This window comes from Notamacropus eugenii, chromosome 4 (assembly GCF_028372415.1).
Source record: "Notamacropus eugenii isolate mMacEug1 chromosome 4, mMacEug1.pri_v2, whole genome shotgun sequence".
Taxonomy (NCBI): Eukaryota; Metazoa; Chordata; class Mammalia; order Diprotodontia; family Macropodidae; genus Notamacropus; species Notamacropus eugenii.
The window spans coordinates 72,792,849-72,806,563 of NC_092875.1; the positions used below are offsets into that span (position 1 = coordinate 72,792,849).

The window sequence follows — 13,715 nt, forward strand, 5'->3', positions numbered from 1 at the left end:
CTAGTAAACAAATTTGTGGACTGCAGAGAGACATTGCAGAGATAGGGGCCAGGTGGAGAAGGAAGGGGCATCAGAGAGCTCTGGATGGAATCATTCCTAACGACTAAAACCAAATGAACAAGGGTTGGCTATGAAACCCCTTTTTATGTTGAACCAGGGGAAAAAAGCCATCTGCGACAAGGACCCCGGGAAAGGTGCGCTCATTGATCGCTGCAGTCCCAGCCAGCGCCAAACTGATTTTCAATCTGCAAAGTTACAGAGTTTTTGGTGTCCCTTTGCAGAAGCACAGCCTGTCCTTCCTGAACGTGCTCACATGGCTTCACTCACATTTACAACAACTTATTTCTGAGAATCAGGACTCTCCGTCCTGTTCTTAATCAAATCCCAAGCAGGAGACAAACCAGAGGCTGGGCAGGATATGTGGGTTATCATGTTCAAAAACTATCTTGAGAAAATAAAATTGACTAATTTTATTTAAGTGTGTTCTGATAAATCTTTAACAACATTATGATAGCAAGACATGTCATCATGTACTGAATAAAGGTTTTTCTTAATGAAAAATTTAATCTATTTTATTCCTCACATGTATATATCTGAGACATCTAGAATTTATCTTCTTTTGTATTTAATAAGTGATCTGAGAAGGTTGACTGAAAGCCAAGGGGCACAGGGATGGAAAAAGGTTGGGTACACCCAGGGTAGGGCTAGAACAGTGAGGCCACATCTGGAAGAGAGATGGGGAGAAGGAAAGAGATGCTCATGCACAGAGGAACAAATGGGGAGGTGGGAGAGGAGACTATGATGGCTGTGGAGGGACATGGAGAGGGGAAGGTGTGACCATGGACCATGGAGGGAGGAGGTTTGTGTGTGTGTGTGTGTGGGTTTGTCTCCTTAAGCACAGCCCAGAGCAATGCTATTGCCAGGACCTTGCCCTTGGCCAAGTTCATGCACACAATCATGTTCAGGAGGCTGGCACTGACACAGCTCAGACCGCAGGACTGTCTACCCCTGCCCCTGCTCCTGCCCTGTGACCCGAGGGATGATGCCTACCTGCAATGGACAGAGATGGGCCCATCCTGGCCAAACTGCTCCTTGGTTTTGTGCACTTGGCCGATGAAGTCAATGAAGCCCTCCCCTGACTTTGGCACGCCTTGCTCTGGCCAGTCTGTGAACTGGAACTGGCGGACAGTCCGGGACTGACCGTCCTGGGGAGAGGAGCGGAAGCTCAAGTCAGTGGATACAGTGGCCTGCTGATTACTCAGTTAAAATAAATGTATTAAGTGCCTGCTGTCTAAGAAGAGTTCTATCTCTCTCTGTCTCTGTCTCTCCTGTATAAGAAGTGCTGGAGATATACAAATATGAAAAAGAAGCTGTCCCTACCCACACAGAGCTTACAATATACTGAAGGAAGAAGACCCCAAGACACACAACCGTCTATGACAAGCTCCTGAGAGGCGGAGAACAGGTGACAGACATTTAGGGGTCAAAGGGGGACCCCTTAACAACAGGGGAACATCCTAGTTGGACCTGAAGGGGGAGAGTGGGGAGGGTGAGGAGAGAAGGCAGAGCAGCTTGAGCCAAGATAGGGGGTGGAGGGGCCAGGGAGTTGGAGCATGAAGCATGCTGAGTCGCCCCCTCTCCTTCCATCATTCCAGTGCTGCCATTGTCCCGCAGCCCTGGCTCTTAGTGGCCACAGCCAGACCATGGGTCCTACACTCTGGTCCTCTGTCCCCTTCTCTTCCTCCCATGGGCTCGTGGCCTCTGCCCCTAGCAGGCTGGGCTCTGAGACATGAGCTTTCGTGGCACTCTGCCTGGAATCAGGCCACGCATCCTACCTCCCTGCCCTGTTCTCTGACTCTACTGAGGGCAGGGATTGTGCCCGCAGTGCCTGGCATACAGTGGGTGCTTCACAAATGATGACTTCATCAATGCCATCCCTCGTTCACCACACTGACCATCTGCTACTGGGTACTTGACCATCATCTTCCTCCACCAAGGGCAAGGCAGGGGCTCCCGGGAGACCCAGGGCAGCCCTCCCTTACTCTCTGGGCACTATGGAGGGGCAGCCTGCGTTGGGGCTGGGGCAGGGGGGTGCCTTTGAGATGGGGTTCTCCATGGGAAGTGAGGGCCTCTGCTCCCTCCCTCTCCTGCTCAGGACACTTCTTGCTGCCTGCAAGTCATCCTGGTATCTGAGGCCTTCCCAAGCATGGCCTCAGTCTACCGCTTTGTCCTCATCTCCCTCCTGCTGCCTCCCACCACCAGCACACTGGATTTCCTTCAGTGGTCCCCGAGCTCTCACACCTGGCAGACCCCTCCCACTCTTTAACTAAGCCCATCTTCCAGAGACGTGCTGTGGTCCTGAACCTTCTCCAGCCACATCTATTTTCCTTATAGCTGCCAGCACACTTATGGCAGCTAGGCGGCACAGTGGATACAGTCCTATGCCTGGAGTCACGAAGATCTCTGTTCAAATCTGGCCTCAGACACTAACTAGCTGTGTGACCCCAGACCAGTCACTTAACCTCTGTCTGCCTCATTTTCTTCAACTGTAAAATGGGGATAATTACAGCCCCTACTCCCAGGGGCTTGGCCAGCGCCTGGCACACACTAGGTGCTATATAAAGGCTTTCCCCTTCCCCTTCACCCATTTATGGTCTGCACCATTTGCTTTGTTCATCATACAACAACCTGTACGATTATGTTCTTAGAACCAAAAGGGGCTGCAGTGATTTTCTAGTCTACTGCTCCCCGACTTCACAGACGAGGAAGTGCATTCAAAAGGGGCAGTCCAGGAGATGAGGGAGAACAAGGCTGCATGTCGTGGAAACAGCAGAAAGCCCCCCTCGCACCCAGGCCAGCGCCCTCCCCTCCCACCAGCTCAGAGACCAGCTGCTCCCCTCATTTCTCGGGGCCTGGCCTCAATCTTCAGGTGCCCTCAGGAGGCAGGGCCTGTGGGGAGGGGAAGGTGAGGGTGGGTGACTGTTCCTGAAGTATCCCACCACCCTACATGGAGCCTGGGTCTTGGGTACCCGCCCCCGCCTCCGGCTGTGCCTCTGGGACCAGCTGGGTACTCACCCGGGCGTCGGTGACTTTGAACTCACGCAGAATGTACTGGGGCATGTTGTACTCCGCCATGGGGTCCACCACAAAGTACTGGTAGCGTGCTGACCGTTCTGCTGGCCAGTACTGGTGACATTTCTCCTGGTGCAAGGAGAATGGGGCTGCCTGTCAGGTCTGCTGTCCCGTGCAGGGGACACATGTGTATGCAGGGGGGTTAGGGGGCTATGGTGGTCAGGGAGGGAGAAGCTGCTGACTGTAGGCTGCCTCCTTCTACCCTGCCCTTAACCCATCAGGGGATCATATCTCATCTTCCCACCTCTCCAAGGAGCAGGGCCAAGGTCTGACTCTGGACCCCCTGACTTCAGACTATTACCTCCTCAGGGCAGGCTGCTCCTTTGGACTTTCCTCCACTCCTCCCTCTAAACTTAGGTCCCCTTCCCTTAGAAGGTCTGGGGGAAGGTGCCTTTTTTTTTAAAATAATTAATTTCTTATTTTCAAGATTCACTTCCATAATGGGAAGGTGCCCTCTGAACGCTTCCCATGGCTCAGAGAGTCCCCTGTTTATGGGGGATGGTTGTCATGAGACATCCTACTCCAAGTGGCTCTGCAGGGCCCCAGCATGCAAGGCTTTTTTGGTGACTAAATGACCAAGCCAAGGCCAGGGCTGCCCCTGCTTGCTCCCTCCCCCACTTACCCGGCCCATCTCTCGCAGTTTGGTGAGCATCACCACGATGGTGGAGTTGTTCTCCCACAGCATCCGCCAGAAGTCCTCAGTGGTCTCTGCCAGCGGCCCCTGTGTGGCAATGTAGGCCTTCTGCTGCCTGTGAGCAAGAGAGGGTTGCTGAGAAGGGTTTCCTCTGGGAGTCAGGTGGGTTTTACACTAACAGGGACCGCTGAGGCCAGCTCCCTCCTTGTACAGACAGGGAAACTGAGATCTGGACTAGAAGAGTGATGCTTAAAGGCATGCAGAGGCATAAACCTGGGGCTCCCATCTCCAGGTCCAAGGACATTTCTGGTCTCTTTTCAGGCAGGGGACACAGAAGGGAGAGCGACTGCTCTAAGCAGAGCAGAGGTTCTTTTCTCCTTGGTCCATCTGCCCATGTAAAGAGGCTGTCTAGTCCTGAAGGAAACTGGCTGTCTTTGAGGGGTGAGCTCATGGCTCTGGGAGGGGGTGGTCTAGGCCAGGGAAGGAGAACACAGCATGAAACTGTGGGGCAAGGGAGCTGCAGACAGCTAAGCTGAGGCCCCCAGCGACCCAAAGTGGAGGGCCCAGGGCAGGGACACTGAGTGGCCTCCCTGGTCCAACCCGGCCTACGCACCGGTAGCCATCGATGAAGCTGGCGTTGATGTAGTCAGAGCCCTCCACGCCACGGATGGGCTGCAGGCACACACGTGTGCTCTCATACGGCATGATGTTCACTAGGCGGTTCTTGAACTTGTTACAGGGAAGGTTGGCACTGATGAAGCGGGATGTGTGGGCTTTGGAGTTGGCCAGCCTCTGGAGAGGGCACAGAGAAGGGAGATGGGTGAGGGCTGGGTGGACACCAGGGATTTCCCTCACTCGCTGAGACCTCCCCAATCTTCCCTCTTCCTCCTTACCCTGGAGGCAACAATGAGGGAAAGATGGCAGTATGTGCCTTGGTGCCCCAGGGCCTTCCTCAATCACATTTCAGACCCTCAGCACCATCTGCCCCATTGCCCCTGACCTTTCCAGAATGGCCCCAGCTCCCCAAAAAACATCTGTTCCTCTCAGGTGTGTGCTTTACATTCTAGGTCTGAGCTCTGATGGGAGGAAGGGAGAGGCCAGGCCTAGGGGTGGGTGGCATAGGCACGCTGTCTCTGCAATGCCCTTGTGAGGGCAGCTGCCTCTCAGAGAGGTCCTCGGGCCCTTGGTCATCATATGGCCTATGATTCTCACAGTACAGGTGTGTGCACTTCAGCTTGGGTAGCCAGGAAGCAGTAGAGTTATGTGCAGGGGTTCTTCCCACCCTGGGACCTGGTTGGCTGCTTTTACACAGCCGCACCACCAGCCTCAGGGGGTGAGCTTCCCCTACCATTCAATCCCCTGCCCCAAGCAGGACCATACCCCCAGATTCCCACCTTGAATTCCAGCTCCATGCCTGTGACGTGCTCGCCAGTCTCCACCTGGGACAGCTTCTGAATGTAAGAGTAAAGGTTGCGGGCGGGGACTTCGGTGTTGCCACAGGCAACAGCTTCCAGAAGGGCATCGTGAATGAAGCTGTACTGATCCTCCGTCTGGACCATGTAGTTCCGCTGTGAGCGCATGAGGGTCACATGCCCGTAGATGTCCACGGTCTTCTCAGGCTTGATACGCTCCAGCATGGCATCTATGACGATGAAGCAGCCTGTCCGGCCCACGCCCGCGCTGTGGGAAGGAGAGCAGAGAGACAGGGGCTGGACCTGATGAGCGCATCCTGGGATGCCGACTTCCACTGCTCCAATACCCAAGGCTCTACCAAGGGCCTTTCCTCACAGTGCCCAGCGGGTCAGGTAGAGGGTGTGTGTCCGTATCATCCTCCTCTCAAGGATGAGGGAAGGACATGAGGCAGGGAAGCAGGTGTCAGGGCCGAGGTCCCCACCCAGGGGGCCTGATGCCCCAGACTCCACCACCTGTCCTCAGGGATTCCTCCTATCTCAGGGCTGGAGGCTATCTACAAGCCTATCACACATGACTCCCTCATCTCTAGAAGGGGAAGGGGATCCCAGAAAGGGCAGGTAAAGGGACCTTTGTGCGGTCACCCAGCAGGTCAGCAGCCGCTCCCAACAGCAGTAAGCAGCCATGTACAATTATGTACAAGGAAGCCCCTTCTGCCCTGGGGCTGCTGAGGCCAGGGGAGGTTAGGGGTCACTGTACCTGCAGTGCACCACAACAGGGCCGGCATCCGGGGGGTTGCAGGTCTTTACTCTTCTCAAGAAAGCCAGGAAAGGTGTTGGGTATTCAGGGACGCCATGGTCTGGCCATGCTGTGAACTGGAACTGGCGCACTTCACGCTTCTCACTGGAACCATTCTGTGGAGACACCAGATAGGCCAGCAGGCAGATGACCTCATGGATTGTGCCCCTCTGGCACCTACATCCCTTCTTGTATCCTACATACCATTTTCTAACATGACTCTGGCCTTGTCACTCCCCTACTCTAAAACCTTAGATGACTCCCTACTATCTTAAGAGAAAGTCCAAACCTCTCTGCCCAGACATCTCTTCTTTTTCTCTCTAACTTCCCTCTATCCCAGTCCCAGGTGTATATCTGTGGTTTCCAGGGCTGCTCTTTGTCCTCCCCTGGTGCCCCTCCAACACCAGTCCTGCCCACTTTCACATCTCTGATGAAGGTACTGATCCTTTTGCAATTTCTTCCCACCACCCCCCACACTCCCTTCCAGAGTCATCTCAAAGTGTAACAGCAAGTTTTTCCCTGAGCTAGGGAGCTGCCTTCTCTTCCAAAACCTGTGAGGCTGGCAGGGAGGCTGGGAATGCCTCTGAGGCAGGGCTGAGGTGTCTCCTTTCCCGGTGTTCCCCTCAAACCCCAGCAGAGACACATGACTGAGGGGGTGAGGGTGGAGGCTAGGGGCAGAGGCCAGAGCCCCAGGCTGGGAGGTCCCAGGACACCAAAGAATCTCAGGGATTGGCAAAATCCTCCCAGGACATCTGGTGCAAGCACAGACATCCTCCACCAGGTCCCCACAAGCCTCCCTCAGACTCTCCTGGACCCCTTCTCTCCTAAGGCCACCCTTTCCCATCTCCAAGCACAGCCCTAGGTCTGACTCACTGCTCAGGGCAAGAAGCATGGGGGAAAGGCAGGAGGAGGCACCTTGTGCAGGGAGAAGGTCCGGACGCAGAAGGTCGCCAGCTCAATGGTGTCCAGCAGGGTAACCTGTATCACACCATAGGTCTCTGTGCCTCGGCCAGGCCAGTACTGGTCACACTTGATCTGGTGGGTGTGGGAGGAAAAGTCAGAGTCACTGTCATGGCTAACAAGCTGTAGGAGTCGCAGCCCCATTCCCACCATGGGCGTCAGCCCTGGAGGCTCCTGGGAGTTCATTTTGTCCTCCAAGGGAAGATGGGCTGGGAACCTTCTGACCAGCCAGTAATGGTGGCTATCAGGGCCTGAGCTGGAAAGGCAGCTCCCCTTGGCATGAGGCAGGTACTTGGCAGGGGGCAGCATCTGGTGATAACGCCAGCCAGCAATGCCATGGTGCTTTCATGTTTGCAAAGGGTTTATATGATCTCATTTTAGCTAAAACAACATTTCTGGGAGAAGATACAGAGAAGGAAACAAAGGTTCTAAGAGGTTAGGTGACTTGACAAAGGTCATACGGCTAGTTAACATTAAAGGGTAGGATTTGAACTCAGGTCTCTGTGGTCTGAGAACTTTCCACATGACCTAGTGACATGTTGTTTCATTCTTCCAGGTCAGCAGATGATCTTTCTTGTCATTCACTTTTTTATTTATTGCAAATTAAAACATGAGCCCTTCAATTTCATACTTTATTTGCATTCTTTGGAGTGGGTGTGCAGTGATGGTGAAGACGATGATGATGGGAGGGGGCCTGATCAGAAACCAAGGTAAGCTCCGTGCTGGGCGAGGTACATACTGTTACATTACTCCGGTAAAATGGAAACTTCTTGAGGACAGGGATTGTCTCATTTCTGTCTTTCTAACCCATTACCTAGAAGAGCACCTGGCACATCAAGCTTGCTGGATTGAACTGCACTTAGAGTTAGGAGACTTGAGTTCAAGACCTGGCCCTGACACAATCTATGTGACTCTGGTCAAGTCACAGCCACGCTGAGTGACTTTCCCTCTCTGTAAAATGAGACGACTTCCCTCCCCCTTCTCCATTCCTTTGAGGGCTGGGGGCTCCCTCACCCAGCCTGGCACCTCCCTTACCCGTGACTTCTCCTCCAGCTTGGTCATCATGACCACAGTGGCGGAGCGCTGCTCCCACACCATGCGCCAGAAGTCACCGAAGGTCTCAGGCAGGGGCCCCTGTGTGGCGATATATGCGTTCTGCTTTCGGTAACCATCGATGTAGTTGGCGTTGATGTAATCACTGCCCACAATGCCTAGGTTGAAGAGATCGAAGGGATTCTGAGTTGCTGCAAGGCCCCTCTCCAGGCAGGAGGATGCAAAAATGAAGCTGTCCCTCAGGGATGGAACCACAAGGGTCCTCCTCTGGGGGAGTGGGGCTGAGGCTTGGGCCATCCCTCAGCAGGGCTGTCCCTGGGGAGTACAGAGCTTGGGATGACCCTTGACTGTAAGGGCAATCCTCTCCCCGGGCCCTGTCTCTCCCATGTGTACCTAGGCAGAGGGGTGCTGGCATATTTTGGGGGGGGCCAGGGCAGGAGCACCCTTGCTTAGTAACTTTTGGGGCTTCACAGACTGAATGGGAGCAGTGAACTCCTTCTTATTCTTTTTAATGATGGATAGGGGAATCTTTCCTTTCCTGCCCAGTTCCAGGAGACAAGGATGGTTCTGGGCATGGTCTGTGCCTCAGGGTGATTCAGGGGAGAGAGAGGGCAGGGACTGAAGTATCTTCCCTCTTGCCTCCTCTGGGACTGCCAAGCTGGCTCCTTCCATGCCCACTGCCCTCACCTACTTCCCTCTGCCGCCTTACCTTCTAGACTCCAGAAGGAGCAAGCAGGCTGCCTTTCTTCTTCCTGGAGCACCTTCCTAGACACCTTCCCTGACTGCCCCAGCCCCAGGGCCCTCTCCATTCTCTGTACTCTCCCCATCACCCAGGGTGTGAGCATACACCCATGCCTTTAGGACAGTTATTATCCAAGAGTCCTGTCTCACTAGTTCAACTGGGGACTTCTCAAGGGAAAGGCCCAAGAGGGTCTGCTCCTGCCACCTCATTCACCACTCAGGCAAGCTCTGGGCCAGGCTTTTAGAGAGTGGTTGATATATGCTCAGCTAAGGGAAAGACGGCTACCGAGTGCCTATCAGCCCTGTGTTACTGCTGTCTGCAAGACACACTGGGGGAAAGAGTCACAGAATCATAAGGCTAGGACAGAGATATCAAAGATGATCTAGTCTAACCCATACCTGAGCAGAGATTCCCTCATCCAGCCTTTGCTTGAAGACTCATGGTGATGGGAGGCTCACTACCTCCTGAAGTGGCCCATTCCATTAGGGGACACAGGATGGGGCACAAAAGGCCTACAGACCAGACTATTTTAGCCAGCTGGGGGGCTTTCTCTCTCTTGTCCAGTCCTCTTTTTTTTTTTAGAGGAAGTCTGGTTTGTGGAGAGTTGGTTAAACTCTCACTGGAGCTGAAGTGTGACCAAGGCCTGATTTTCATGCTCTCGTGGGAAGAGTCCAGGGTTAGGTATTGAGGGCCAAATTCCAGTCCTGGTTCAGTCAATGACTCAAGGATGGATCTCTTAACCTTCTCCCTTGGCCTTAGTTTTCCTACCTGAAAGGGAGGGCGGCGAACCCCTGCCCAGGAGTCCTTGGGAGTTCAGATGAGAGGCCCTCTTACCTTCCATGGGGAGAAGAATGACCCGGGAATGGTCGTAGGCTATGACATTGGCATAACGATTCTTCGGTTTATTCACCTCCAGGTTAGAGTGTTCCCATGTGAACTGCTGTCCAGGGTCAATAGACTGCAGGATGAGAAAAAGACAGAAGCAGGGGAGAAAGGGAGATCCAGAATGGCAGGAGAGAAGGGGAAGAGGAAGAGGGATGGAGCAGAGAGAGAGGTGGGGGAGAAGGGGAAGAGGAGGAGGGTTGGAGGAGAGAAGAGAGAGAGGCAGAGAAAGATAAGAGGATAAAAGGGAAATAGGGAGAGAAACAGAGAAAGGACAAAGAGGAGGAAAGGGTATAGAATGAGGAAAGTTGAGTGGAAGGGGGACAGAGAGAAGAGTCAAGAAAAAAAGGAGAGGGAAAAGGAAAGGAGGCAAGAGAGACAAAGAGAGACAGGAAGAGGAAAGGAAAGACAAAAAAAAAGGGGGACCGGGAGAAGACAGATTGGACACAGTGAAGAGGAAGAAACGTGAGAGGGTTTGTCAGACACAAAGGCTGTTTAGGGCTGCTACTGCTGGCTCGGCCTCTTCCAGAAAGGCTGCTAGAGGGGGCAGGGGTGGGGGACATGCTTAGGAGAAAGTCCTCACAGGGTGGTCCTTGCTCTACCTACCTGTGCCACGTGAGAGAATCAAATGAGAGAAGTGGAATTGCTGGGACAGACTAGCTGGCCCAACCCCACCACTTTACAGATGAGGATCCCTAACTGACCCCGGAGGGATCAGCCAAGGCCATGTGGCAGTCAGTGAGCAACCCAAGTGTCCCCAGTTCCAAGTGAAGGCACTTCCCACTGCCCTATGCTGCTGTGCTCACCATCACCCTGCGCACAACACAGCGACCAGCTTTGGCGACTCCTCCTATAGAAGCTCCTCTGATCACGCCCAGCCTTCTCCTCCATTTGGCTAAGCTCTAGTAGCCTGCTTTATTTACTGAGAGGATCATGGGATTGCAGTAACCCCGGAGGTCATCTCCAGTGGCCTCACTTTACAAATGAACTTATATGATATGCTCAAGGCTGTGTAATCAGCAGGTAGAAGGGCAAGGATTTCAACTTAAGCCCTGATCCCAAATCCTGTGCTTTTTCCACCAAGATAGGTGGTTCCTCAGCAAACAGGCCTAAGCTGAGGGTGTGTGCATGTCTGTGTGTGCACATACATGTGCATGTGTATATATGTGGGGGTGTGACTGTGTATGTATGTGTGTGTGTATGTGCATGTACATGTGCATGTATGGTGGTGGGGGGTCTGTAGTCACTTACCTCATACTCCTGGGATAGCTTCAGGTTGTCATTGGCTTTGAGGTGCTCTGTGTGCTCAGCCATCTCGGTGATGGGGATTGGAGGGTGGCTGAGCATACCTGGGGGGAGAGCAGACCCGCCAGGCAGGGGCGGGGAGGGAGGGTGGTCATGGCCTGTGGGAGGGCCGGGACAGCCCCCGGCCCAGCCCAAGGGATGCATGAAGTGGGGACGATGGGGGAGGGGGTGAGGGGAGCTCTACAATGTGAGTTCTGCAATGGAAAGGCGGCGGTTAGAAGAGAGAAGGAAGGCAGGGCTCGAAATTAGTGTCCTGGGAGGGGGCAGAGGGAGAGAGGTGGTCTCCTCTGCCCACCACACCCCCTAGAGCAGGGGTAATCAGGAGGAGGCAGGGAGCAAGGGAAACTTGGGAGAGACTGTTGACAGTGCTTGGCTCCTAAGTTCTAGAGGTTCTGGAGTTGGGGAAGGAGCTGACCCCATATACACAGCTGTTACAGAGAGGGGAGGCAGGTCTGGGTGGGGCCCAGATGGAGATGAATGTGCAGATGAGTGAGATGGGAGGTCTCTGGGGAGGCTGGCTCTTGGGGTCCTCCTGCCTGGCACAGGGACTCAGGCTGGTGGGCACCTCCCAAAGTCTGTCCATCAGGGGAATGGAGAGTGTCAGAAGATCCATTCTCAGCTCTTGTCCCCTCCCTCAGGGGGATGGGGGACCACAGGTGGGGCCACATGTCTGGTTCTTATAACACTCTGGCCAGGCTTACAGGGACAGAAGAATAAAGACTTTTACAAGTTTCTTGGCAGCTTGTATCTGGGAAGGCTACAACTCAAGATTTCCCCTAAAGGTTTGGGAATGGTCCCTTGGGTTTAGCAATGTTGTAGGACCAATTCCTATTGTGGCGAGTTACCTGGGCCATGATCCCTGCTTCTAGACTGAGCCCTAAGGCCCTGACCCTGACTGGCTGCCTCACTAATGCCACTGCTTCCACCAGGGAATGACTCAGTATTACCCTTCCCCACTCCAAGGAAATATCTTCCCTGTTGGTGGGTCCAGAACTCATTCTGAGCACCTTAAGGATGCTCTCTGTTACTGTGTGTGTAGCCTCCTGCCCCGCATCCTTGTAAGATTCCCTGTCTCCACTCTGGGCCATGGCTCACCCCCACCACCTTCAGAGTCTACGAGGGGTGGGGGAGGGGATGAGGGTGACTGCTGAGAATTTCGAGCCCAAGAATGTGTCATGGTGAAGCAAGAAGTGGTGGGAGAGTGATCAGCTGCACAGAGCAGGACAAAGCAAGCGCGGCTCCCTAGTTTTACAGTGCACACCCTTCCTTCTCCTCTTCTCTCCTGTCCTTAGAGGACAATGAGGCAGACGACAGGGTGGGGTGGGCAGAGAGGCATAACCAAAGCCTTCCTGCCTCATCGACCTGGGGTTCCTTTTGGGGGACAAGGAGCTCCGTAGGCTGGGAGACAGGAGAGTCTTGGATTCTTGGCCTAGCTCTGTTCCTGATTTGTTGTGTGACCTTGGATCTCTGGGCCTCAGTTTCCTCACCTGTAAAATGGTAGTAATATCACCTGCCCACCATCCAATGAGAGGATAAACTGAATGGATGGGAAGATGCTTTGGAAAGGCTAATACACGCCAATGTGAGGACTTAGAGTTACTCACCACCCCCCTTTCCTCCCATCAATTAAATGGCCACAAGTGGACCAGCTGTTCCCTTCAATCCCTGACCCCCACCTCAAGGTCACAGCATCATTTGATTAGAACTAGAAAGGACACTTAGAGATGGCTGGTCTAGTTCAGAAGAATAAACTAAGGCTTAGAGAGGAAGAAGGGACAGAGCCAATGTCATACAGACAGGAGGAGGGGAAGAGCCGCTTCATCTACCATGACCCCGGTGGTGAGAAGGTTCTCTACGAGGGACAGACAAAGGCCTGGCAGCGATCAGGCATCCCTAAGTGGGGAGACCAGCTCTTGGTGCCATGTGGGAGACTCTGGGGTAGCCTAAACTATGAATAGGGGCAGATGCTCTCATCAAGGATTGAGGCAGGCCTTCAGTTTCTGCTTTAAAAGATTCTCCCCTCCTCCCCTCTGCCGCCCAATTCCTGTTTTTGGAAGCTTAATCTAATTTGTTGGAAACATCGATCCACTTGGGGGAAGATCAATTCCTCTTTCAGGGCGATCCTTCCTTCTCTTCTGACCATTGATCTCTATTTTCCTGAAGAGCCATCATTAGGGGGAAAGACAGATCCCTCTATAGGGAGAAGCCACTCTGTTTGGGGGAGAGAGGGAAGTGGTTCGGAGAAGGTAAAGCTTGGGGAGAATGTGTATGAGACAGAGAATGTATGTGTGTGAGTGAGTGTCTGAAACTTGTGGTCAGTCTGCCCTAGCTCCTAACTGGGGAAGGAAGAGTTGCCCCTCTCTCCTCACTCAGAAGGGGTCAGCTGTGGCTCCCACAGAACCAGGATGTAGAGGAAGAGGCCTGATATTATGAAGAGGGAGAGGTGATGGTGGTTCAGGGACACAGGTCTGGAATGGGAGGCGTTTACAGGCCCTAGCCTTGGAGTCAAGGGAAGAGACCTGTACTGGAAGTCCAGCCCAGCCACACTCTCCTTGCATAGCTCCTTTTGTCTGACCTGTAAAGGTGGAGAGGGTAATTCTCACACTCTCTACCTTTGTAAGCATGTTACCAAGCCCAAGAGGCTTTTAGACATAGGCTTGTAGGATCATGGACTTACAGGCCTAGGGCTGGAAGGGGCCCTGCCTCCCCTTACTCCAGCCCAGGTCACTTTACAGATGAGGAAACAGCCCCAGAGACTTATCTATCCAACATCACCCTGGGAATATCTAGAGTATCATC

The 13,715-nt window shown here is 53.5% G+C and overlaps 1 protein-coding gene across 17 annotated transcripts in view; it reads right to left on the minus strand.

Moving 5' to 3' along the window:
* Positions 1 to 13,715, minus strand: part of PTPRS (protein tyrosine phosphatase receptor type S) — a 216,607-nt gene that overhangs the window by 4,293 nt on the left and 198,599 nt on the right. For 16 of the 17 annotated variants that reach the window (XM_072601878.1, XM_072601884.1, XM_072601892.1 and 13 more), the window contains 10 exons: positions 10,863 to 10,960; positions 9,564 to 9,687; positions 7,970 to 8,145; positions 6,890 to 7,009; positions 5,936 to 6,090; positions 5,161 to 5,446; positions 4,380 to 4,558; positions 3,755 to 3,881; positions 3,076 to 3,201; positions 1,051 to 1,205 (listed from right to left, as the gene is read on the minus strand). In XM_072601878.1, the coding sequence (XP_072457979.1) occupies positions 1,051 to 1,205; positions 3,076 to 3,201; positions 3,755 to 3,881; positions 4,380 to 4,558; positions 5,161 to 5,446; positions 5,936 to 6,090; positions 6,890 to 7,009; positions 7,970 to 8,145; positions 9,564 to 9,687; positions 10,863 to 10,960 (1,546 nt within the window). The remainder of the gene's footprint in view (positions 1 to 1,050; positions 1,206 to 3,075; positions 3,202 to 3,754; positions 3,882 to 4,379; positions 4,559 to 5,160; positions 5,447 to 5,935; positions 6,091 to 6,889; positions 7,010 to 7,969; positions 8,146 to 9,563; positions 9,688 to 10,862; positions 10,961 to 13,715) is intronic. The other variant, XM_072601880.1, reaches the window with a different exon arrangement.